The 25000-nt window shown below is 43.0% G+C and overlaps 1 protein-coding gene across 1 annotated transcript in view; it reads left to right on the top strand.

Annotated features, from left to right (window-relative positions):
• Positions 1-11339: 11339 nt before the first annotated feature.
• Positions 11340-25000, top strand: part of unc5b (unc-5 netrin receptor B) — a 126410-nt gene continuing 112749 nt past the window's right edge. Inside the window, exon 1 of the mRNA XM_084076966.1 lies at positions 11340-12193. Coding sequence (XP_083933092.1) covers positions 12079-12193 — 115 coding nt within the window. The 5' untranslated portion in view covers positions 11340-12078. The remainder of the gene's footprint in view (positions 12194-25000) is intronic.

Genomic DNA, 25000 nt, shown 5'->3' with positions numbered 1-25000 from the left:
CGGTAGGAGACACAAAGAGTCTTCTTTGTGTCTCCTATACCGGGACCGCTGCCTACCGGTCCGCAGATCATCACATTATTGTCTTAGGAATGAGACAAAAACTAAAACATATCCATGAATTCAAGTCTCCATGGGGTGACTTTTTTTGGGTGAACTATGTCTTTAAATATATAAACGATGATGATGACAACGATGATTGTCAACATTGTATAAGGATAGGAAGGATTGTTGTCCATATTATTGCACTGGGGGGGTGGGGGGCGGTGTTTAAGCGTAATGGGAGCATGTTGTTCATCAGTGTTGTGTCCACGATCAGTGGTGTAAAGTAACTAAGTACATTTACTCAAGTACTGTACTTAAGTACAATTTTGAGGTACTTTTACTTTACTGGAGTATTTCCAATTTTCAATTCTTCTACTTCTACTCCACTACATCTCAGAGGCAAATATAGAGGAATACAGAGGAAACACACATTAACCAGTTTAGCCCTATTTTATGCATAGGCTATTTGAAAATAGCCTATCTACAAGCTCACAACGCGTCGCACCGCGACGCGTTGTGAGCTTGTAGATCTGCTATTTTCAAAACATTTTAGTGCTTATATTTTGGTACTATAAGTACATTTTCATACCAATACGTTTGTACTTTTACTCAAGTAAATTTTGAATTCCGGACTTTTGCTTGTAACAGAGTATTTCTACAGTGCAGTATTGATACTTTTACTTAAGTAAGAAATGTGAATACTTTTTCCACCACTGTATATAACTGGCCAGTCTTATGCCAGCCTGCTTCTGGTCCTATTCATGGACGGAGCAGCTGGCGTAGCACGGTGTAATGCAGTCCGTCCGTCTGCTCTCTGTACACACTGATACAACTTCTCCAGCAGCTGCTCGGCTCAGGGCGGGTTGGCTCAGGAAGGAATACTGTACGAAGCTCTGCTGTCCCCGTTTTGTACAGCGTTGCCAGATTGTTTGCGTAAGAAATAAGCAACCTGGCAGGTCTATGAAAACAAGCGACTATAGGCCACATGAGCACTTTACACCTATAATACATCGGCTATTTGAAAATAGCCGATCTACAAGCTCACAACGCGTCGCAATGCTTGAGAACCACCAATGTTTGAGAACCACTGGTTTGAACAATAATCCCAAATAAGCAGCTACTACATTATAAAAACAAGGCCAAAAAAACACAACCAGCTATAACTACCAATATATAATAAGTGACTTCAAAGAAAAACAAGCCCAAAGTCGCTTATAATAAGCGGACATGGCAACTCTGGTTTGATCAGTGAGGACTGGAGGTGTTGGTCATGTTTCTGTGTGATATCAGCCCTATACCACGTAGAATAACCTGCAACCTGAAACAATGCATGCACCTTATGACTGTATCTGTCATTATATCTGTTGCCACTTAGCTGCCTGCCTGCCTCATTCCGTTGCTATTTTTAAACACACACCTTATGTATATATATAACATGCATGTTATATTTTACACTTTTACGCTCATATTGGTATCTGACGTGTTTTCCTGTTTCTTTCTTTATCTCTTTTCTTTCCGGCAATGATGGAGCTTAAAGAATTTCACCCACTTTTTTTTTTTTTTACATCATCTGTAAACCTGTGATGTGAGTGTGACGATAAAGATGAGTTGAGTTTATTTCAGTTGATCTGATTTGCGTTGAGTTCATTTGAGTTGAGTTGTTTTCATTTGAGTTGAGTTGATTTAATGAAGCTTTGGCGAAAGTTTTAATGAAGGAGATATTTTCTCTCACGCTATAGCTTTAATTGCACTTAATTTATTTTCCGGGATTTCAACCACGTCACTTCCTCATTCCTACACTGTCAAAACCTTTCATTCACAATTGTAAGCGTGAGCTCTACTAGCCAATCAGATTCTTTCAATCGTTCATCCAATCAGGCGATGGTGCTCCTTGCTACAAATATCACTGCCTCTCGACCGGCCTCTGAGATGAGTTGAGATGAATGATGGTGTTAGAGCAGTGGTTCTGAACCAGTGGTCTGGGGACCACCAGTGGTCCTTGAGGAGGTTCCAGGTGGTCCCCAGCTAAATGATGGAGAGTTGGTAACCAAATGGACCCTTATAGATCTTTAACTCTTGAGAGTGTAAAATGAAACCAAATGGACCCTTAGGGGTCCATTTGGTTTCATTTTACGCTCTCAAGAGTTAAATTATCATTAAACATCTGCATTACTTAATGAAAGAATTGTTATTTTGATCAACGTTTGCCTGTCATCTCAACTATTGGTACCAACATCAATACAGCATGGAATTATTCTAAGTTATTATTATTCTAAACATATTCTAAGTCTTGGGTCTGAGAGTGTAAATCTCATCAAAAGGTGGTTCCGTGGCTCAAATGCTGAATAAATAATGGACCTTCATATGAAAAAAGGTTGAAAATCTCTGTGTTAGGCATACAGGAGGGGTCCGAGTAAACATCCCTGTGGCACACACACACCTTGTGGTGTCTAGGATCAGGGTGAAAGGTGGGTGACCATCTATAGTCAGACTAAGGAGGCTGGTTGGTCAAGAAGTCCACTCCAGAGTCCCATTGCAGAGTTATGTGTGAAGGCCCAGGTCATATTTGGCGGTTATATGCCTGATAAACGTAGATCTGTAGTCAATCAACAGCATTCATGCGTACAGTATACACTGGTGGTGAAATGGTAGCGCCAATGGAGGCTGATGGTTGCTTCCGCGTGAGCTCCAAAACATGTTGAACGGTGAAGACCTCTGCCAACTGATCATAATTTAACCACATGAACGACCCTTGTGTCCCTATTCTGTTCATGTCATAACAGGCAAACGATCTGCCAAAACAAGCAAGCATACAGCAAAACATAGCAGATCTACAATGTCACAAAGCGTTTTCGAGATAATAGCTGGAGTTTAAAAAATGTATGCTGGACTTTTACTTGTAACAGAGTATTTCTACATTGCAATATTGATACTTTTACTTAAGTAAAACGTGTGAGTACTTTTTCCACCACTGGTGACCTTGCAGGTCAGCTATTACGGGTGAGAGACGATGAATATTAAACAAAGCATCAACACCTGGTGGTTGTCACGCAGTGCTGCGTGCTCCCTGTTGTATCTTAACATACGTACAATAGTGGAGAGCTCTATCTGAGCTGTATAGGAGGACTCTTTGGGGACTGGTGCCTCTTTCTGCACTCTTGCCTACATGTGTTTTTTTTCAGTAAAATGATCATCTTGTAGCTCCGTAGACTGACTACAGAATGTTTACTAATGATGTCTCTTATATGGCTGAGAGGAGAGCTCAATCTGATCGTGGCCATTGGGGAGAATAACCTGAGCAATATGCTTTCCTATCGTTTTCTGCATACCAACTAATATCATTCCAACATAAAAGCAAATCCTTCCAACATAAAAGCAAAGCCAGACTGACTGCTGTATGTGTATGAATATGTTTATGTTTGGACGGGTTCAAAGTGAAGTTTTTTTACAGCCTGATTTGATGTGGGAATGAGGAGGAGGTATCTCTGTCTGCTCTTACATCTCTCGAGAAAAAATTATAAACATGCAAAAGCCTTTGAATCTGTCTGAGTCACTTATGGAATTGCACTTACACACATATATATCCCATTAAGACCTTGAACACATCTGTGTCACTTTAGATGTATTTGGCTATTCAAAAATAGCAGATATACAAGCTCATAGCGTGGCACCGTGGATCTGCTATTTTTGAAGAATCTTGAAAAAACATTTTTTTAGATTTTTTTTCAAAAAACTGTTAGGATTTAGAAAACATTTTTAAGAATGGCCTCAGGTCTTAATGGGTTATACATGAACGTATGCCGAGCTATTTTGATGTTTGTTTGTCAAGTCTGTCTAGTCTGTGCCAACTGGTTCTCACAGATTGCAGGTTGTTGGAATGGACACATCAGAATGGACACATCAGAATGGACACATCAGAATGGACACATCAGAAGCAGCTTGAGGACAAAACACTCATTTTCCACAATGTTTCACCGTCACCTTTCATTTTATTAACCCCCCCCCCCCCCCAGGAGCAGAAGGTGAGCAGAGGGAGGGGTCTGGGGGCAACAATCAGTGTAATTGTCCTGAAACACATGCAATCTGCTAAGAGCCTGAAGCCCCAAAGACCCAGCCAGGTGTACCAAGGGATTACAACGGACCAGACAGGTAACAACCCATGCATAGTGACAGTGACAGGGGCACGCACACACACATGCACACACGTTTGAAATCAAAATGTATCAAAATGTACCAAAAGTAAAAGTACTAAAATGTTGAAAATAGCAGATCTACAAGCTCACAATGCGTCGCAGTTGTGAGCTTGTAGATCTGCTATTTTCATATAGCCTATGCATAAAATAGGTCTAAAGTGGTTAATGTATGTTTTATAATATATCTGTAAAGTAACTAGTAAGTAAAGTTTTCAAATAATTGTTATGGCGTAAAAGTACAATATTGTCTCTAAGATGTAGTGGAGTAGAAGTAAAAGTACTGAAAATTGGAAATACTCCAGTGAAGTAAAAGTACTTAAAAAATACTACGTACTAAGTACAGTACTTGAGTACATGTACTGTGTGTGTGTGTGCGCGCGCGCGCGCACACACCAAGGGGCAAGGCTTGGATATTTACGATGAGGCCAACACGGAAGCTTATGAATGGCCAGAGTGGCGCTGTTTTACCCTGCGCCGACCTGAAGTGTCAGAAAGAATTTATTTTAGCGCAAGTGAATGGGTTTTTGACAAACTTTAGACTAGATTTTCTTACCGTAATAAAAATTGTCATAAATTCTATATGCTTCCAGTTGCTAGTTTAAAGTCTCCTTTCAATCATCATGATGTGCGTTTTGCTAAATTATGGTCCCATTTATTCTAAAATTGACGATAAAGTAGGCTATGCTCCAGGAGGGGTGGGATGATTTGATTGACAACCTACACAACCAATAGCATTCATTCCCCGCCCCCGCTCTTGATTGACAAGCTACCCAACCAATAGCATTTTTGGGGGTGTTTTCCGGTTCGCTGGTCACGTGTCTGGTCTCAACCAATAGCGTTTGAGTTCCGGACGTGGCCAACTGTATATATTAACGATGGAGGAATGCATGTTCCTGAACTATCGGCTTCATTTTCGTTCTGTAGAAAGCAGGGGAGTGGCTTTGTCCATTCTTTTTTACAGTCTATGGCACACACACACACACACACACACACACACACACACACACACACGCACGGCCACACTTGCACACACACATTTCGCCTGATGCACGTGCGTGCTCACAATGCAGACGCACACCAGCAGTTTATACATAATTATGATTATTATGGACAATCAAATACTGCAGTTACAGAGTGATTCTGAATAAAGCTTTGTGTAGCACTGAAACATGATAGGAACAATCACAAAAAAATGATCACACCCAGAAAAAGGCTCAGATGAGGAAGAAGAGCATTATTCATTTATTTTCCACGGATGATGTTTTCTTGGTCAGCAGAAAGCGTGTGTGTTTGGCAAGACTTATATTTGCCTTATTCACTGGCTATCAAAATCTATTAAATGCGTCCGTTCTCCTCTGGCCTCGCAAGAAAAATAATTAGTCTTGTGCTATAGGTCAACGTAATAATCCCTGGAAATAATATTCAATTATCTCTACAGGAACTTCTAGAGCACGCCTCCTATTTTTAGAGCTCCTCTGTTTTACAGAGATAGCCGCTTTGATCCTTTTTATGTCAAGACGGCAACACAAAGCCGGAGCGAGTCGGAGGCGCTAAACAGTCCTCAGCAGCTCGCCCATTATGCCTTAACCCTTTAAGACCTGGGAACGCATCTGTGTGTCATTTTTAGATTTCGTTGGGCTATTCAAAAATAGCAGATCTACAAGCTCATAGCGCGGCACCGAGTGCCGCGCTACGAGCTTGTAGATCTGCTATTTTTGAAAAATCGTGAACAATTTTGTGCAAATCTTTGAATATATATATATATATTTAAAGCAAGCATTTCTAACTAAAATGTTATTGCTTCTGGGGGATTCTACAAATGTCTTCTAAATCAGTTTAAAACAGTTTTCTGAAACACTTATGTTGCTATAATATCAGTGTCAGTGTCAAGGAGCCCCACAACGATATGTATTTGGCTGCGGACCCCCATCTAAAAAGAAATTGTTCCAGGGACCCCCAGAAGCAAAGATTTGAGTAAAAAACTATTGCTTTATAGATATATATTCAAAGATTTGCAAAAACAAAACACTATTAAAAAAAGTGCCGCGCTATGAGCTTGTAGATCTGCTATTTTTGAATATCCAAAAGTATAAAATATGGATAAAGTGGTTACACAGATGCGTCCCCCGGTCTTAAAGGGTTAATAATAGCCCTTGATTTCTCATTGTCGCTCCCTTTGTACGGTGAGCTGCATATGAGCTCCGGCCCACTCCATTATGGCTCCACTTTCCCCCTGGCTTTTCCCTCTCTCTAGTTTTCCAGTGGGTGCCCTTGACTTATATCTTCCATTAGTCTTAGCAACGCGGCGGGACAAAATAATAACTTATGGCAGATTCAACATTGTCATCAGTGTGGTAATTACAGAGAGAGAGAGAGAGAGAGAGAGAGAGAGAGAGAGAGAGAGAGAGAGAGAGAGAGAGAGAGAGAGAGAGAGAGAGAGAGAGAGAGAGAGAGAGAGAGAGAGAGAGAGAGAGAGAGAGAGAGAGAGAGAAAATACGGCGAACTATTAAATCTGAGCATTATTGTAATGGAGGAGGGGGCTAAGAGGGTAGGTTATCTTGCATATGACCTTATCAGAGGTATTGGAGGTAAAAGACACAGAAAAGCTGTGTGCATTGCATCACTGCAAAGCCTTTAGTCTGCGCTAGCCTATACTTTGTCGCGCACGCCGAAAATAGCCGATCTACAAGCTCTACGATGCGCGTGCAGCACAAAGTATAAAATGACCCTTTTCATCCCACGGGTTCTCTGGTGAGAAATAACTCTGTCTGAGACTCTTTAAAGACAAGGTCTTGCAAATGACTGAGGGTGAGGGTGATGTCATGTCTTTAAGTATAGTGAGTGATCATAAAGCTCAAAGAGATGAAAGCCCTGTGTGAGTCACTTGTAAACACCAACCACACAGAAACCACAACATGCACGGACACGTAAACATAGAAAACACCACCTTCAGGTCCTCCTCGTTGCAAATGAAATGTCTCTGACTTCACCTCCACCCTCCACCCTCCGTTTCACGCATTAAACCTATCTCTCTCTCTCTCTCTTCTCAGACTATCTTGTCTTGTTCTCTCACTCATTCTCCCAAGACGGTCACAATAAAAGGAAGGAATAAATAATCCACACAGCATGCTCTCTGCTCCAGGAAGAAGGATAATTGTCATGAAGGGATGCGGAGGCTGGATGGGAGTCATCACGCGTCCAGAAGGATTACGACCTTTGAAGTTGGATTTGATACAAAGGACATGCGGAAACTGTTCAGCTGCTGGGTAGCTGTCACAGATTGCAGCTGAACACACGCGCACGCACGCACGCACACGCACGCACGCACACACGCACGCGCACACACACACACGCATGCACGCACGCACGCACGCACACGCAATGTTCTAATTCAGGATTTTATTCTTGAGAATTGAACACGTTTCTCCAATCTCAATGTCAGACCATTACTGAATGTTGCATGCGTTTTTTGGGGGGTGGGGGGGGGGAATTCAGCCCACAGTTTCCATCAGGAGCAAATGCAAATAAAGAATTAAGCTTTCACTTATTCCCCAACAATACAACAATCCCAAGGAGTCAAGGAGTACAAGATTCCCACAGCCGTAGTGCGTAAACAATAGGCTATACTGTATGTCTGTGATCCTTGAAAGATCATATTGCCAATATCAGAATGTAGCCAAGAAATAAGAAGAGGCTATAATCAATATAATATATTGATTATTCTATATTAATGTTACATGAATCAGGTTTTATAATGTCATCAACACCAAACATTCAAAAAATAAGTTGTAAGATTGACCGGTACGACGGCTGGAGTTATCACAGAGAGAAGGCATGAGGCAGGAGAATTACATTCACAAGCATAATACAACCACCTTGATCACCTGATTCACACTAACTGGCTGCTTTTATAGGCCCCTGCTGCAGGTTATTACCTGGATCATACCATTCATTCACTGCATGGGGGTAATTCCTAACCACATAGATAGATGACATGCCTATGGCCACAAACCATCACCATAGTAAGTATCTACAAACCAGTGAAACCACATAGTAACAAAATCACCCACTCCATCATAAGATCAACTACTAAACATGACATGACCCCCCAAGTTAATTCACATACGGTACCTGAACACCCCTTCCATGTTGTACCCTCCGGAACCTTTAAAAGGTGCCCAGACCCTTACAGAACTATTGTGCTGGAACGCCATAGCAGACATGACAGGTGAGTTGTGTGCAAACACTTTATTCTTTAACAATGACTTGTATTGCTTAGTATGTTAGATTTCATCTTATGGCCAAACACATTACAATTCACTTTATTCACACCTGTTTTCTTTTACGCAGGTGTGATGGCCAGGTGCTCCTCGGCCTCCCAATCAGCAACAAACACAAAGCAGGAAATGCCCAAAATGGTTCAAACAATGTTCAATAAAATCTATTATTAATCTATAACCTTGTACCCTACGTGCAACTATGCTGTTCAAATACATATGTCCATTTCTACTGTCCATACAAACACCCCAAGTAAAGGAACGATTGGTCTCTGTTAAAAAAGGCCATTTGATTTTCCCAACAATTATAGTCTCTGTGAATGAACCTGAAGTACGTTTACTATTCCTGAAGTACGTTTACTATTCCTGAAGTACGTTTACTATTCCTGAAGTACGTTTACTATTCCTGAAGTACGTTTACTATTCCTGAAGTACGTTTACTATTACTGAAGTACGTTTACTATTACTGAAGTACGTTTACTATTCCTGAAGTACGTTTACTATTCCTGAAGTACGTTTACTATTCCTGAAGTACGTTTACTATTAAGCAAAGCATGTCTTGTGTCAAGGAGAAGGGACACTGCCTGCCTGCCTCCAGACCAATGGTTCTCAAACAGGGGTCTGCGGACCCCCGGGTGCCCTTGAGAGGTTTCCAAGGGGTCCCCAGCAAAAAATGCTAGTACAGAATCAAAATTAAATTTAACCACTTGAACCCTATTTAATACTTCGGCTATTAAAGAAAAGCCAATCCACAAGCTCACACAACGCAGCGCATATATAGCGACGTGCTGTGAGTGTGTAGATCTACTTTTGAAAAGTTGTGAAACTGTTTCAATAATTTTGAAACATTTTAACACAAATCTTCTCTTATGGCACAAAATCTTTTGAAATAGGGGGTCCACGGCCAAATCCGTTTCAATGTGGGGGTCCTTGACATGAAGCTACTGCTCCAGAGGACGTTAACAGCAGCACAAACCTTATTTGACCCTGTGCTCCAGCGTTAACCTCACAATGAGCCCTGAGGTGTTCACCTCGCCAGTCACAAGCTATCATCACTGCCAGGAACCAATCACACACAGAATGCCATTTATTTTAATTAGAATGGGCTGTAGGCTATGGGGGGGGGGGGGGGGGGGTTAACCCATTCAATCCATTCAATCCGGGAATGCATCTGTGTCATTTTAGATGTCTCTGGCTATACAAGCTCATTGCGCTACGAGCTTGTAGATCTGATATTTCTGAAAAATCGCAAAGCCATGTGCAAATCTTTGAATATGTATATATTTTTTAAGCAAACATTTTTCACTCAAATCTTTGCAGCTGGGGGGGGGGGTCCCTGGAACAAAATATTTTGAGATGGGGGTCCGCGGCCAAATACATATCATTTTGGGGGTCCTTGACATGAAAATGTTTTGAGAACCACTGATATAGCAACATCATTTGTTTTTCCAAAAAACTGTTAGGATTTAAAAGACATTTTTTAGAATCAGATTCAGGTCTTAATCAATCAAGTCACTTGATCAATCAAGTCACTTTGGGGACTCTCCATTGCGCAACTAGACTCATTCATGAAATGTTGCCCTCTTGTGGCCACCAGGAGAAACGCTTAACTAGGACTGCTGGACATGGATGAATGCATAGAGGATGAGATGTGTTCTCTGTAATAATAATGAGCTCTCATAATAATAACCAGAACATGTGCTGCTGCCTGACATCTGTGTTCATTATCATAACATTCATGGCACCACAGGGGGGCAGAAACGTAGGATTCAACAAATATGTTTTTTGGAATTGAGAACAGGCATAATTCACAATGCCTGTTCTCAAATCCTAATTAGTGACATAACTCTGATTCTCTGAAACAACCATGAAACATCATTGCTTTTTTATAAATATAAATTAGGTAGATATAATAGATACACAAGCCTATTCACATTTAAAAACAAAACAGTAATAATATCCTGTGTTAATTTATTAATTTGTTATGCTGAGAGTGTACACAGGTCCATTTGGTTCCAATTTGTAGGCTAACACAGTGGTGCTCAAACCTTTTCAGGCCACGACCCCCAAAAAGAATCATATTTGAACTGTGGACCCCCCACCCTGACATTTAGTTTGACTTGGCAACACAGATAAATATTGTGAAAATAGCAGATCTACAAGCTCACAACGCCTTGCAATGCGAGGCGTTGTGAGCTTGTAGATCTGCTATTTTCACATTTTTTTGCCTTATGTATATATTTTTAAGTATTAAAGAGGTCTTAAAAGTCCTTAAATTGCCACCGGGGACCCCCCCCCCCCCCCTCCAACAAAAAAAAAATCAGTTGGGGGTCCAGACCCACAGGTTGAGAACCACTGACTGGGCTCACACACACACACACACACACACACACACACACACACACACACACACACACACACACACACACACACACACACACACACACACACACACACACACACACACACACACACACACACACGTGAACGTGTGTCTCTAACCTTTATTATGACTCAGCCAAGGAGACAGAAAGAATCCACTCCTCCCACTGTGGGCGATCCTCTGGAGGGCTCCGCCGGGTTTTCCATCTCTCCTCCTCCTCTCTGGTATCTCCTCCTCAGCTCCTCCACTCTATTGACTGTATTTTACCTTCACTTGTTTCACCGCTCTGCTCCTCACTCTGCGAGGAGATCAGGAGGAAGAGGAGGAGGAGGATGATGATGAAGATGATGTTCTATGATTGGCCAGGAGGTGAACGGTAGTCCTGGCTGGAGGGCTGGGCTGTCTGTCTGGAGCTCATCATCCAACAAACCCCCGTGTTTTCCTCTGCTTGTCCTTGTTTACACCTTTAACTCATATTATGATCACACACACACACACACACACGCGCGCGCGTAGGGAGCGGGCGGAGCAGAAAGACGCGCACCGCACGGACCTCTCTTTGAAGCAGTAGTTCACACTAGCCGTTCACACAGCAGGCTGCGCACAGCCTAGACTACTGGCTTATGGACAACAACTAAAAGTTTGATTTGTTCATAAAGAGAGATAATGATCCTACTAACTTTTTTGGTGACTTTTTTGTGACAAGAAGATATTTTTTAGGGGGAATCAGTCCTTATTATGGCTCGTTATTGCTCAGCCGCGCCAGAGGAGCGATTATGATGATGATGATCGGTGGCGCTGGAAATGATCTAAAGAAGATACTCAGAGGAATATGATTTTGTGAAGTTATTTCTTGTTTTTTACGGCAGAATGCTCTTGATTTAATTGGTGGCTCGTCTCCTAAACTTTCATCACAGCTGTGACGGAGATTGTCATTAATTCGGTGAAATCCTGTGGATCTGTGGAAGACAAGAAGAAGGATTCTGTGTGGATTTGTGCTTTAATATCTTCCAGCCGAGAATATGAACTATTAAAACAACGATAACCATGAACACGTGAACAGACTGAACGGCCGTATTTCTTCCTAGTCTTTAAGAAAAACATCCATTGAAACATCGTCTAGTTTAAGTGTAGAATAAGCGTTCCAGAGCCTTTAACATCCGTACCTGGCTCTCAGCGGGACATGTCGCCGCGCCTCACCCCGGAGAAGATGCTCTTTATTCGGACGCAGACGGAGCAGCGTGTCGGTGCTCTGCTGGCTCTGCTGCTGCTCATAGGATGTGCTGTGTCTCACACAGGTAAGACTTACATCTCTAATGAAGGATAAAGCATTCATTTCATTCACTATTGTTGTACAACTAACTATAAACACTCATATATTAGCCTATTGGAGCTTATCTTACACACTGTTGACAACTCGGTCTATCAGCTTCATGTTATAATTTGTCACTCTGTCACACAACATAAAGTGATAAAGTCATTTCATGGTTAGTCGACTGACCATTAAATGAACCTTAAAGCATAATTATTCATGTGTTCCAAGACAATTAATCTTATGTTCAAGATTGTGTGTGGAATAATAACAGGGATATGGTTCTTCTTCTTCTTATGGAACGTGTGGCTTTGACATGATGTCAACATTTATATCTGGTATAAAAAGGCACTTTTACAGTCTAGTTGAGGTGGTTTATTTCATATACTTCACAGACTGATAGAGTTCTTCTCTATCAGGACAGAAAAAGCAGTAAAAGCTCCTGATGATTCTCAGGGAGACATTATTAAGGTTTTTGCTCCAAAAAGGCAAAAGCACCAGATCTGTGTGTGAAGCAGAAGACAGAACAAACTCTCTATGGAGAGCCAGAGGGATTTTGGGAAATTTAATTTTAGTGCCACTTGCTTTTAAACTAGGTTGTTTGAGTTTTCTTTAAATGTGTACAATTTTGAATGTTTCTTTAAACATTTAAAAAGTAAATGTTGTTTTTTGTCTGGTGTAACTTCTATTATTCACAATATTCAGAGAGTATAGCCTAAGTCACCCTCATGAACATTCCAGGCTTTGATCATAGAACACTCTTAACTTTGATCATTGGATATCCCTGTATTGATGTCATCAAAAGAGGTGCATCTTTTTAGTCTTTTTTAAATCTCCTCCTGGAGATGAAAAGGCTTCGATGGCACAAGTATCACATCACTTTGTTGGGTGTGCTGATGTGCCAGGAATCTCCATATCAAGGTGACACGAAACCGTAATTAAAGTAACAAATGTGTGTGTGTAAAACAGCTAGGGTTTGTTTGGATCTAGAGACCCTCTCCCCTCACCTTTATCAGACTGCAACACAAGGTACTAGACATCTGAAGGAAGATTATTTGTGGATTAATGTGGTTTTCTAAATAAATAAATAAAGCCTAAAGAGGAGCCTTTTTTTACAGAAGCTTCACCAAACTACAAGTTATAAATATCCTGAGAAACTAGGCTGTCCCCTAATGGCAAAAAGAACCATGTGGATTCATTCATATGTCAAGAACTCCACTTGCACATCCCAAGGTCTCTGTGTGTGTGTGTGTGTGTGTGTGTGTGTGTGTGTGTGTGTGTGTGTGTGTTCCCCGGACAGACACAGGCGGAGGAGCTAAATCAGCTTATGTTTATTAAAATTGCGGGCTTGTTCCAAAAATCCTTGCATGATGAGAACCGGTGGAAATGTTGAGATAAACAGCCGTGTGGTGGTGATGGTGGGTTTGCCGGGAGGTCCCGGTTGGCGGGGGAGGAGGCTCACTATGTCAGATTGTCAGGGAGGGGACAATAGCTCAGTGTGGCCCAGTAAAAAGTTGCTTTGCTGGCCTGCATGGTGGGAGAGGGGAGGAAGGAGGCAGATACTGGGGGAGTCACTGCATGTGATACTGGAGGGAGGGAGTGATGGGACAGACAGATACTGGGGGAGTGTATGAACGGACAGACACTAGACTGAGGGAGTTCATTTATGGCAGGAGATTGTTTCTCAGCCTTTTTTTTATTTCAAGGACCCCCAGTGTGTTTTCACACATAGGCATAGTTCACCCCCAAAAAATCTTATTTTCTATCTATTACACACCCCATGAAGCATTGAATTCATGGAGATTTTTTAGTTTTTGTCGCATTCCAAAGCCAATAATTTGATGACTGGCGGAAAGATGTTAATGTCTCTGGTAGGAGACTCTTTGCGTCTCCTACCGGAACCGCTGCCGGTCATCACATTATTGTCTTAGGAATGAGACAAAAAACAAAAATATCCATGAATTCAAGGCTTCATGGGGCGACTGATACATAGAAAATGAGGCATTTTGGGGGTGAACTATCCCTTTAATCTGTGGGACCCCAATCTACACTGTAAAATCCTCAGTGTTGATGTAACTCTGAGAGTGTACAAAAGGAACCAAATGGTTGGAGTTACAGACCTACCTTACATACTAGGTTCCCGTTCCCAGAAGTTGAGAAACAGTGCATTATTATGGGTTATGGGACAGACGCCGAAAATAGTAGATCTACAACAACACCGTCCGACGACTGAGCGTGAATTTGGCAACAATACTGAGGGAGTTCATTATTATGGAACAGTATTACCTATAAGCATTTATCTTCTTCTCTCCTCCTGATTCTTCCTCTCATTTTTTTCCTCCTTCTTTGAATTGTTTCCTCAAGTGTTACCCCCCTGCCCCCCCCCCTCTGTTGGTCTGTATGGTGGATGTTGCTGAGCTCACATTTCTCCTCCATGGTGCTCCTCCTCTCTTCTCCTCCTCTCTCTGTGTTGACATACACATTAATTACCCCGACTGCCAGGAACACTTGTCTGAAGTAACTACCCTGCCGGCCCTCTGGCTCTGTGTGTGTGTGTGTGTGTGTGTGTGTGTGTGTGTGTGTGTGTGTGTGTGTGTGTGTGTGTGTGTGTGTGTGTGTGTGTGTGTGTGTGTGTGTGTGTGTGTGTGTGTGTGTGTGTGTGTGTGTGTGTGTGTGTGTGTGTGTGTGTGTGTGTGTGTGTGTGTGTGTGTGTGTGTGTGTGCGTGTGTGTGTGTGTGTGTGTGTGTGTGCGCGTGCGTTAGAAGTCATTCTTAACGACTACATCAGAGTGAGCAAACAGACATATGCTGGGGGAGTGCGTTTTGCCTCCAGTTTGTGACAGATCGGGATTAAGTGGAGATGAGCGGGTGGGTGTCCGACAAGACCCTGGAGGGGGGGGGTGCTGTCTGCTGGTGATCGGGTGGTGTGGGGGGGGGGGGGGTGATGATGGGGTCCGACCTGTATGGGAGGTCAAGACAGCAGGAAAGCGAGAGGCCGGCCGGGCAGCCTGGAGGTACAGCCGGAGTGATCCCGATGGTTTAGGGAGCGTATCGTGTCAGACACTCCCAGAGAGAGACTGAGTTGAATAGACACAGTCATCCAGGATGTGCTGTCTCATTGTGTCTCATTGTGTCTCATTGTGTCTCATTGTGTCTCATTGTGCTGAAGAAGAAGAAGAAGACGTGTGGGAATGAATGCACTTTGCTTTGGAACTATAACAGTGCACTGGTTTGAAGAAGAAGAAGAAGAAGAAGGCTGATTTCATAACACATCGTCTAATGATGAAATGGTAGAATGGTGTTGTTCAGCTTTTTGGGACTCGCTGAGGGAGCATGCAGAGCTACTTGTTTGGTTTGGTGGCTCCACAGGTGGGCCAGACAGTGACAGTCTGAAAATGAGCTGTTTTTCCGGCATAGTTTGGAGGTGTGAATCTGTGGGTTCACACACGGGGAGAAAAAAAGGAGGAATGTGTGGAAACAACAAAGCATAACTTCAAACACGCGCCGGGTGTACTTTCAACTTCAAACACGCTCAACAGATGGATGAGAGAGATTAGACTCCAGGCTGACTGTACACAGTATACACTTTGTCATATGGCGGTGGACAATATCAGATCTGCAAGTTCACAAAGCGATGTGTTCGGAGCTTGTAGATCTTCTAATGTTTGGTACGCGACACCGTTGTACAGTGGATCATACTTTAGTCTAGGCATCAATTCTCTCTCAGAAACATGCAGTCATACATTATAATAAAAAAGGAAAGAAACTATACCAGGAAGATATTCTGGCCTCTCCTTGCAGACCATGGCAACTAGGCCAGGTCTCTGGCTCTCTTGGCTCTCTTGGTTCTCTGGTTCTCTGGCTCTCTGGCTGGGCTCAAACCCCAGAGCAGTGCATTAGTTTTATGGCCATCAGGGCGGCAGGGGAGTGGGGATCGCTGGCCAGCCGCTGGCCCTCTGCTGTATTATTCATATGAGCAAAGTGGTCTTGGTTAATATTTAAAGCATGCATTCTGATGCTGGGATGCCTGACATGGCACCCGAGACGCTGGAGGAGAACGGAGCGGGAGGGGACCAGCTGCTGCCTCCCCCCCCCTCTCTCTCTCTCTCAGGCCGATAGAAGCGATGTGGACGGCCACAGGGCATGCAGGGGGAAGTGGAGAGTTTTAGGGCCTGCAATAGGCTTTTACATAGTAGATAAAACACTGGCCGATGGAGCGTTAGGGTGCCAATTGCTAGTCTCTTAGAGGGGATATGCGAGAATCAAACCAAGGAGAAGGGGTTATACGGGGCAATGCTATCCGTCAGGGCTGTAAAGTAACCAAGTACATTTACTCAAGTACTGTACTTTTATTTTACTGGAGTATTAACAATTTTCAGTACTTTTACTTCTACTCCACTACATCTCAGAGGCAAATATTGTACTTTTACTCCAATACAATTATTTGAAAACTTGAGTTACTAGTTACTTTGTAGATATAAATGATTATATTGTAAAACATACATTAACCACGTCAGCCCTATTTTTTTACATAGACTATTTGAAAAATTTCAAACATTTTAGTACTTTTACTTTTGGTACTTTAAGTACATTTTGATATCAATACTTTTGTGCTTTTACGTAAGTGAATTTTTAATTCCGTACTTTTACTTGTAACAGAGTATTTCTGCATTGCAGTATTGATACTTCTACATTTGAGTACTTTTTTTCACCACTGCTATCCATCCATCTGAGAGAAGCAGAGGTGGGGAGAGAGAGAGAGAGAGAAGAGAGAGAGAGAGAGAGAGAGAGAGAGATATGGGGAAGGGAAATAAATCCACCAGAGACATATTGAGATAGATGGATCTCATGGCTTTTAAATATCCTTTATTAGAAAAGAGAGAGAGAGGTAGAAAAGTCCATAGCAGTGGCATTCAAGCACCATTAAGCCTCTGGCACAGGCCAGAGCATGAGACAGCAAGAGGAGGTGAGACACGCATGAGGAGGTGAGACAGCAGAAGGAGGTGAGACACGCATGAGGAGGGAATGAGGAGAACCGATGTGAGGAGAGAGAGAACAGGTTTATGCTGTCTAGAAAAGAAGGGCGAAATAAACGGTGGCCGTGAGAGAGAGAGGGAAAGAAGAAGTAGGGGAGGAGTGGAGAGCAGGAGAAGGAGAGATAGAATGAGAGAGAAGGAGTGAGAGAGAATGAGAGACACACACAAATCCACCAGGGGGATGTTTTTATTAAGGCTCTTATCGATGGAGAGAGCTCACAGTATTAAGAGAGGACATGTTTAATGCTTTGCCAATATCCTACATGTTGGACCTGAACATAAATCTGCAGCAAACGGCCAGAGCTCTGTAGAGGAAGGCAAATGGAAGGGAGGGGGGGGGGAATGGGGGGCGGGGGGGGTTGCCGCTGAAGATAAAGAAGCTGAAACTGTGAATTAGAAACGTTGGAAAGTTCTAACGACAGAGATGAGCAGACCCAGGATGAATGGATCCTCAAACCACACTTCATTATTCTGCTCCCAAAGCCAGACCAATATATTCTGAAAAAGTTTTTTAGAATCCCTATGTGGTAATGAGGGCTTAATGCGTTAAGACCGGGAACGCATCTGTGTCATTTTTTTCGAGTGCCGCGCTATGAGCTTGTAGGTCTGCAATGTTTTTTTTTTTAATTGAAAAAATTAGCAAATATTTTCAATATATATATATTTTTAAGCGATTCTCTTTTTTTTACTCAAATCTTTGCTTCTGGGAGGATTCTACAAATGACTTCTAAATCCTAACTAAATTTATTTTTTACGTATGTTACTATAATCAGTGTTTCTCAAACTTTTCTATGTCAAGGACCCCCAAAATGATAGGTATTTGGCCGCGGACCCTCATCTCAAAATATGTTGTTCCAGGGACCGCCCAGAAGCACAGATTTGAGTTAAAAATTGTCGCTTTAAAATAATATATATATTCAGAAGATTTGCACACATTTTCAAGATTTTTCAAAAAATAGCAGATCTACAAGCTCATAGCACGGCACTCGGTGCCGTGCTATGAGCTTGTAGATCTGCTATTTTTGAATAGCCCAAAGTACAAGATAATGTTTAAAGTGGTTAGAATCTAAATGCTTTCCCGGTCTTAATGGGTTAATAATGAATATTCTTCAAACTGGTGGCTGATTTTTCAAAGTATACTGTCTGGTGTCTACGTTTTCTTTAGAAAGGGAAGGAAAAATAATTCTCTGAATGAGCTTTCAAAACTTTTATTATGAGCAAACGTTCATAAGCTACAAAGTTACTTTGAGATATTATGAGGAAATCTAGTTGATGCTGAGATTCTGTTTGTCTGAATGCTTTGTTCTGGTGTCAGCGCTGGCATTTGATCAGCCTGTATGTAAGAAAGAATAAGAAGAGAAACACTGAAGAATGTTTAAAACTAACTAATCCAAAAATCACTACCATTGAAAGGACTCTGTTTTGATAGCTAAGAAATGATAGCTTATTCAGAATATTTATTCAGAAATCAAATGAAAAAATCAAACGCTTTTACATTGAGCCGCAATCAACAAGTTGTAATTCCGGTGTTTGACAACTTAAGCCCCTATATATATATATATATATATATATATATATATATATATACGTCATCGTACAATGTATAGAAAAAAACTACTGATCTACAAGCTCAGAAAATGTCGTGTTGCGAAGAGTTGTGAGCTTGTAGATCTGCTGCTTTCGCAATTCTTTCCGCAATCATTTTAACCACTTTATTGATTTATACGTTGGCTTTTCCAAAATAGCAGATCTACAAGCTCGCAGAGCAGCACGAAGTGATGCGCTGCAAGCTTGTAGATCTGCTATTTTTGAATTTTGGGGAAAAATATCAAAAAAATGTTTCAGATGGGGGTCCGCAGCCAAATATATATCTATAGATTTGGGGGTCCTTGACATGAAAAAGTTTGAGAACCACTGTACTAGAGCATTGGTTCTCAAAGTGGGGTCCGGGGACCCCCAGGGGTCCTTGGCGGGGTTCCAGGGGGTCCCCAGCAAAATGTGTTAATATAGCATCAGCAATACTTTTAACCACTTTAACCTTTTATACTTTGGCTATTCAAAAATAGCAGATCTACAAGCTCATAGCGCGGCCCCGAGGCCCGCGCTATGAGCTTGTAGATCTGCTATTTTTGAAAAATCTTGAAAATGTTTGCAAACCTTTTGTAACTCAAATCTTTGCTTCTGGGGGGGGGTCTCTGGAACAAAACATTTTGAGATGGGGGTCCGCGGCCAAATACATATCATTCTGGGGGTCCTTGACATGAAAAAAGTTTGAGACCCACTAGAGTACCAGAGGTAGTGATGGATCTACAGCCATCAGTCAGGGAGGGGGGAGAGTGTGGATGGCAGATGGGAGCTGAGATGCCGGCCGGACGGCCTGCAGGGCCAACAGGACAGGGGGGGGGGGGGGGGGGAGGAGGGAGGGAGGGGAGGGTGCCCCCTGCTTCTATCCTGCCCTGTGGGGAGGGGGGGGGGGATGGGTGGGGCAGACAGGGAATAGCTGGAAGAAAAACTCGGTGGGGTTCTATTGTGTTACAGATGAATAGAGGAACTCCAGAGGGGTTTTCTACCCCTCTGTGTGTGTGTGTGTGGGGTTGAGGAGGGGGGGAACACACACACACACACACACACACACACACACACACACACACACACACACACACACACACACACACACACACACACACACACACACACACACACACACACACAATTACACACACAATTCCAACGCAAGCCGTGTGTGTGTGTGCGTTGCATGTTAAGGTGTTTGTTCGTAGGCGTGTTGTCATTGTTACATAACCAGTTGTGCGCGGCACCGGGCGAGAAAGACCACACCTGTCTGTCAGCCGGAGGGAATCAGGTTCTCAGAATCTCCCCTGACGAATTGATATGCTGAGACATGCTCAGTGACATTCAGATCAGAAGGCCAGCGCACGCGCGCACACACACACACACACACACACACACACACACACACACACACACACACACACACACACACACACACACACACACACACACACACACACACACACACACACACACACACACACACACACACACACACACACAGGAGAAGATGAGGCGCGTGGTGGAGTGACTTTAAAAGAAGAGGTACCATTCAGGTGTCTATAATGGCTGAGCACCTGCTGGGATGGTGGAGGGGAGAGAGAGAGAGAGAGAGAGGGGGGGTGACTGGAGGAATTTCATTTAAAATCCCAGCAGCACTCCCAGAGCTTTGTGACCAATAGGATCAGGGATCACCGTGGGGGGGCGTGCCAGATCCCGGACAACCCCCCCTGACCCCTAAGGGAACGGACACGCACACACGCACACACACACACACACACACACACACACACACACACACACACACACACACACACACACACACACACACACACACACACACACACACACACACACACACACACACACACACAGAGAGAGAAGAGAGTTTAGTTATTGCTAAAAGACTTAGGTTATGGATCGGGTCAGAGTCAGCACGTGATTGGCTGTGCCGTGATCCGGTGCGCTGTGTGAGTTCTGCCGCTCGCTAAGAGGGCAGTTTTGGAGATTCCTCCTTCATCTCCAAGGCTCTTGAGCCAATAAGTTCACCCCCCCCCCCCTCCCTCCCCCCCAAACAGATGAAACCGTGGCTGTGGCCAGTCTGCCGATGTTTATGCTTACTTGCATTTATCTGTGTGTGTGTGTGTGTGTGTGTGTGTGTGTGTGTGTGTGTGTGTGCGCACTCAGTAAAATCCTCAGTGTTATTTTAATTCTGAGAATGTACAAATGGAGCCAAATGGACCCTCATGGGTCCATTTGGCTCCATTTGTACATTCTCAGAGCAACAAAAAGATAAATTACGTGTGTGTGTGTGTGTGTGTGTGTGCACGTGCACGCATGTGACAGAGAGACTATACACAAGCGTGCAGACATGAGTCTATATGCATATATATTACTCCAGACTGGGGGGGAAAGTGCCGAGGTCAGGACATAACACAGTATTTTAGGCTCTTTTTTTAGACGTGGTGTTTGTATAAATTCCTAAGGGTTCAGCATACGGTTCATCTTCCCCCATAGAGCCGCATTAATACATTCTTTAACCTCATTTCCCAGTCATCTTTCTTCAATCTCTACTTTGTATAGTCTTTATATCGGAGCATATTTTTAGCCCTGAGTCTCACATATACCACGCTCCGTCATCCGTTGAAAGAAAGCGCCCCGCTCAGCTCTCCTCCATCTCTCTCTTTCTCCATCCTTTTTTTTGTGTCCTTTTTTCTCTCTCTCTCTCTCATCCAGCCCTCCATCGGAGTTTGGGAATTGCTCTTAGAAGCCACCGTGAAGAATCCTATTTCTCAGGGTGTAACGCCTGTTAGGGGTCCCATCTGCCCCGGGGGTACTAGCTCTGTGTGTGTGTGTGTGTGTGTGTGTGTGTGTGCGTGTGTGTATGTGGGGGGCGTTCAGGGTGAGCTAGGGAGGGGCTTTTTCTGAGGGTATCACACTGGGGGTGCTGTGTGTGTGTGTGCGTGTGTGTGTGTGTGTGTGTGTGTGTGTGTGTTTGTATTACTATACTTATGAGGACCAAACGTCCCCACAAGAATAGTAGAATATGAGAAAAAGATGTTGTGAGGAACCATTTTCTTGAGAAATTGTTATTTTATGGTTGAAAAAAGATTTTTAGAGCTATGTTTACAATTAGAAAAAGATTCAGGTTGGTGTTAGGTTCAGGATTTAGACCTTTTAGAGGTTAGGTTTAGGGGGTTGGGGTTTGATTAATTTCCCCTATTTTATACTTAGTTGTGCGGCGAGATGTCAAACACCGCAAAATAGCCGATCTACAAGCTCACAACGTGTCGCAGCGCGACGCGTTGTGAGTTTGTAGATCGGCTATTTTTCGGCTTTAGACTTGCGGTTAAAAGTGCCCCCCAAAAAAAACATAAATCAATGTCCTCACAAGTTGATGTCCTCACAAGTATAGTAATACAAACGTGTGTGTGTGTGTGTGTGTGTGTGTGGTGGGGATCTTAACACACACAGCAGCTGGTGCATATGTAATATAAGGGGTTAGTTAGGGTGGGTGGGTGCTGTGTGAGAGACACCTCCCCAGGGAGAGGAGAGACGGACGGCGATCACACATACGTACACGTAGCTTATGTGTACGTCATACAGTACATACATGAAGCTCTGCGTTTGATGCCCTATTTATACTCGAGTAACTCGACTGCGTAACACTGAAAGCGCAGCACAAAATAGCAGATCTACAAGCTCTCAACGTGTTGCACGTTCGATTGTGACATTGCTGCTGTTTAGATGCACCAGTGGTGGGAAAAGTACTCAAATTGTTTACTTAAGTAAAAGTATCAATACTGCAATGTAGAAATACTCTGTTACAAGTAAAAGTGTAAAAGTACAAAAGTATTGGCATCAAAATGTACTTAAAGTACCAAAGTGGAAAGTACTCATTAAGGAGAATGCCCCATTTCACAAGTTTTCAGATGTATGCAATGTATACAAATCTTTAGAAAATAGCTGATCTACAAGCTCACAATGCGTCGCATTGTGAGCTTGTAGATCAGCTATTTTCACAAGTGGCTAATGTATGTTTTGTAATAATAATCAAAATCTACAAAGTAACTAGTAACTAAAGTTTTCAAATAATTGTAGTGGAGTGAAAGTATGATATTTGCCTCTGAGATATAGTGGAGTAGAAGTAAAAAGTACTGCAAATTGGAATACTTTACACTACTGATATGCACATTAGCTGCACATTTAGAAATGTATATGCACAATTGATAAGCTATTGCTAGTCATCATGTTGACTAAGTTGCAATGTATATTCAACTGTTTTGTTTAAAAAAAAAAGAATTATGACCGAAATAAAACTAACTAACTAACTACCTGTCTAAGACAAGAACCTATATTTGTTCTCACTGTAGATTTGTATCATATTATATTTATTATCATATTATTATGTGTGGAATGTTATTATCAGCACAATTTATGCAGAACAAGTCCCGACAACATCTCTCTGTGACCCTGTTCAACACCTCGTGTTCTAAATGACATCTGATGATCAGGATGATGATAATAATAATAGATCTGATCTCAAAGCGCGTGTGTTTACGCCTGTCTGATTGTGACTGAGAATGATGTGATCACAACGTGTGACCGACCTCCTCCAGAGGTGTTCCCACTCACACTGCGCTCCGCACGATGTGAGCGCGTTCTGATGGCGTGCGTTTTTACACCATGATGTAAACGCTGTGTGTGTGTGTGTGTGTGTGTGTGTGTGTCTGTGTTGCTGTGTGTGTTTTCACATATATGTCGGCCTACTATTATTTTCAGGTTATGACTCATTTAGTGATAGCTCAGTGTTTTGTACTCTTAGCTCTCCGTCTCTCAACAGAACACAGTTCTGATCGACCACTCAAAGCAGAGGTCATTAAGGACACAACACAACACATCCTCTCCTCTCCTCCTGTATCTTAGCTTCTATCTTATAAAGAACAACCACAGAGCTGAGCACTAATCCCTGTTCTTGTTCAGACAGTCTCGGATCACAACCACAGTGGGGGGGGGGGGGGGGGGGGGGGAGAACCATGCTTGCTTTAATTCCTCTCGTTGCCTCTGTGGGACTTAATACTTCATTCAGAAGAAGATTCTGCTCTGTCTTGGTTACAGGTCTTAATTTGGGACCGACGGCTTCTTCTATTGGCTCACTGCGTGTGTGTGTGTGTGTGTGTGTGTGTGTGTGTGTGTGTGTGTGTGTGTGTGTGTGTGTGTGTGTGTGTGTGTGTGTGTGTGTGTGTGGTGTGTGTGTGTGTGTGTGTGTGTGTGTGTGTGTGTATGATGATGATGATGATGATGATGATGGGTGTGATACTTTAGTTATATTACTTCCTCTCTCGGGAGGGTCACAGCGGGTCAAGCCCCCCCCCCCCCCCCCCCCCCCCCCCCCACACACCCACACACTCCTCAAGTCAACAACAAAACTTGTTCTCACACCCCTCTTCCCACCTGTGTGTTGGTTTATCCCATTTATACCTGGAGGCTGCACCACCACCACAGCAGCAAACACACAGTCAAACCAGAAGAAGTGCTCCTCAGAGCACAGGTCTCTGCCAGGTCAGGTTATAGGTTATTATGGGCCAGCAGTGTTTGGAATTCATTTATCAGGATGGAATATGAAAAATATGTGGATCCGTCTTGATCACATGACTACAGAGATCATGTGTACCGATTTGTGTGATGTTTGGACAACATTTGTAGCAGTAATATTAAATCTGCCTCCTGGTGGCGCTATATAATAGGGCTTTTCAGGATAGGGCATTTGTTGTCTCCGCCAGGCCGAAAGGCATGCACCACGGGAGTGCATGCCTTGTCCAGAGAGTATGTTTTGTTTGTCGTTGTAGTGTGAATGTGCGTCACTGCAACGTTTCCTTGCAATTGGACGCTGCGTTCATGATTTGTGGCATTTTGTTCAAAACGGGCCACTCCCAAGGGCGCCGATACCGTGGGTGCTTCGGGGCTGAAGCACCCACCTGAAATGAGGAGCACCCACTGGGTGCTGGTCCCAAAAAAAAAAAAAAAAAAAATATATTTATTTTTTATTTTTTTATTTTTTATTTTTTCAAAATCAGTAGTGGTGGGTGCCCGGATTTACAGTACCATAACCATTACAGTAGCTACTAGCTGTCTAACTCGGAGATCCACTCATTGGTGGGGGGGGGGCGCCGCGCGCGAGTATGA

Source organism: Gymnoscopelus microlampas, assembly GCF_963454915.1.
Source record: "Gymnoscopelus microlampas genome assembly, chromosome: 13".
Lineage (NCBI taxonomy): Eukaryota > Metazoa > Chordata > Actinopteri > Myctophiformes > Myctophidae > Gymnoscopelus > Gymnoscopelus microlampas.
Note: the sequence above shows the minus strand (reverse complement) of the source record. Positions and strands in the feature narration are given on the sequence as shown.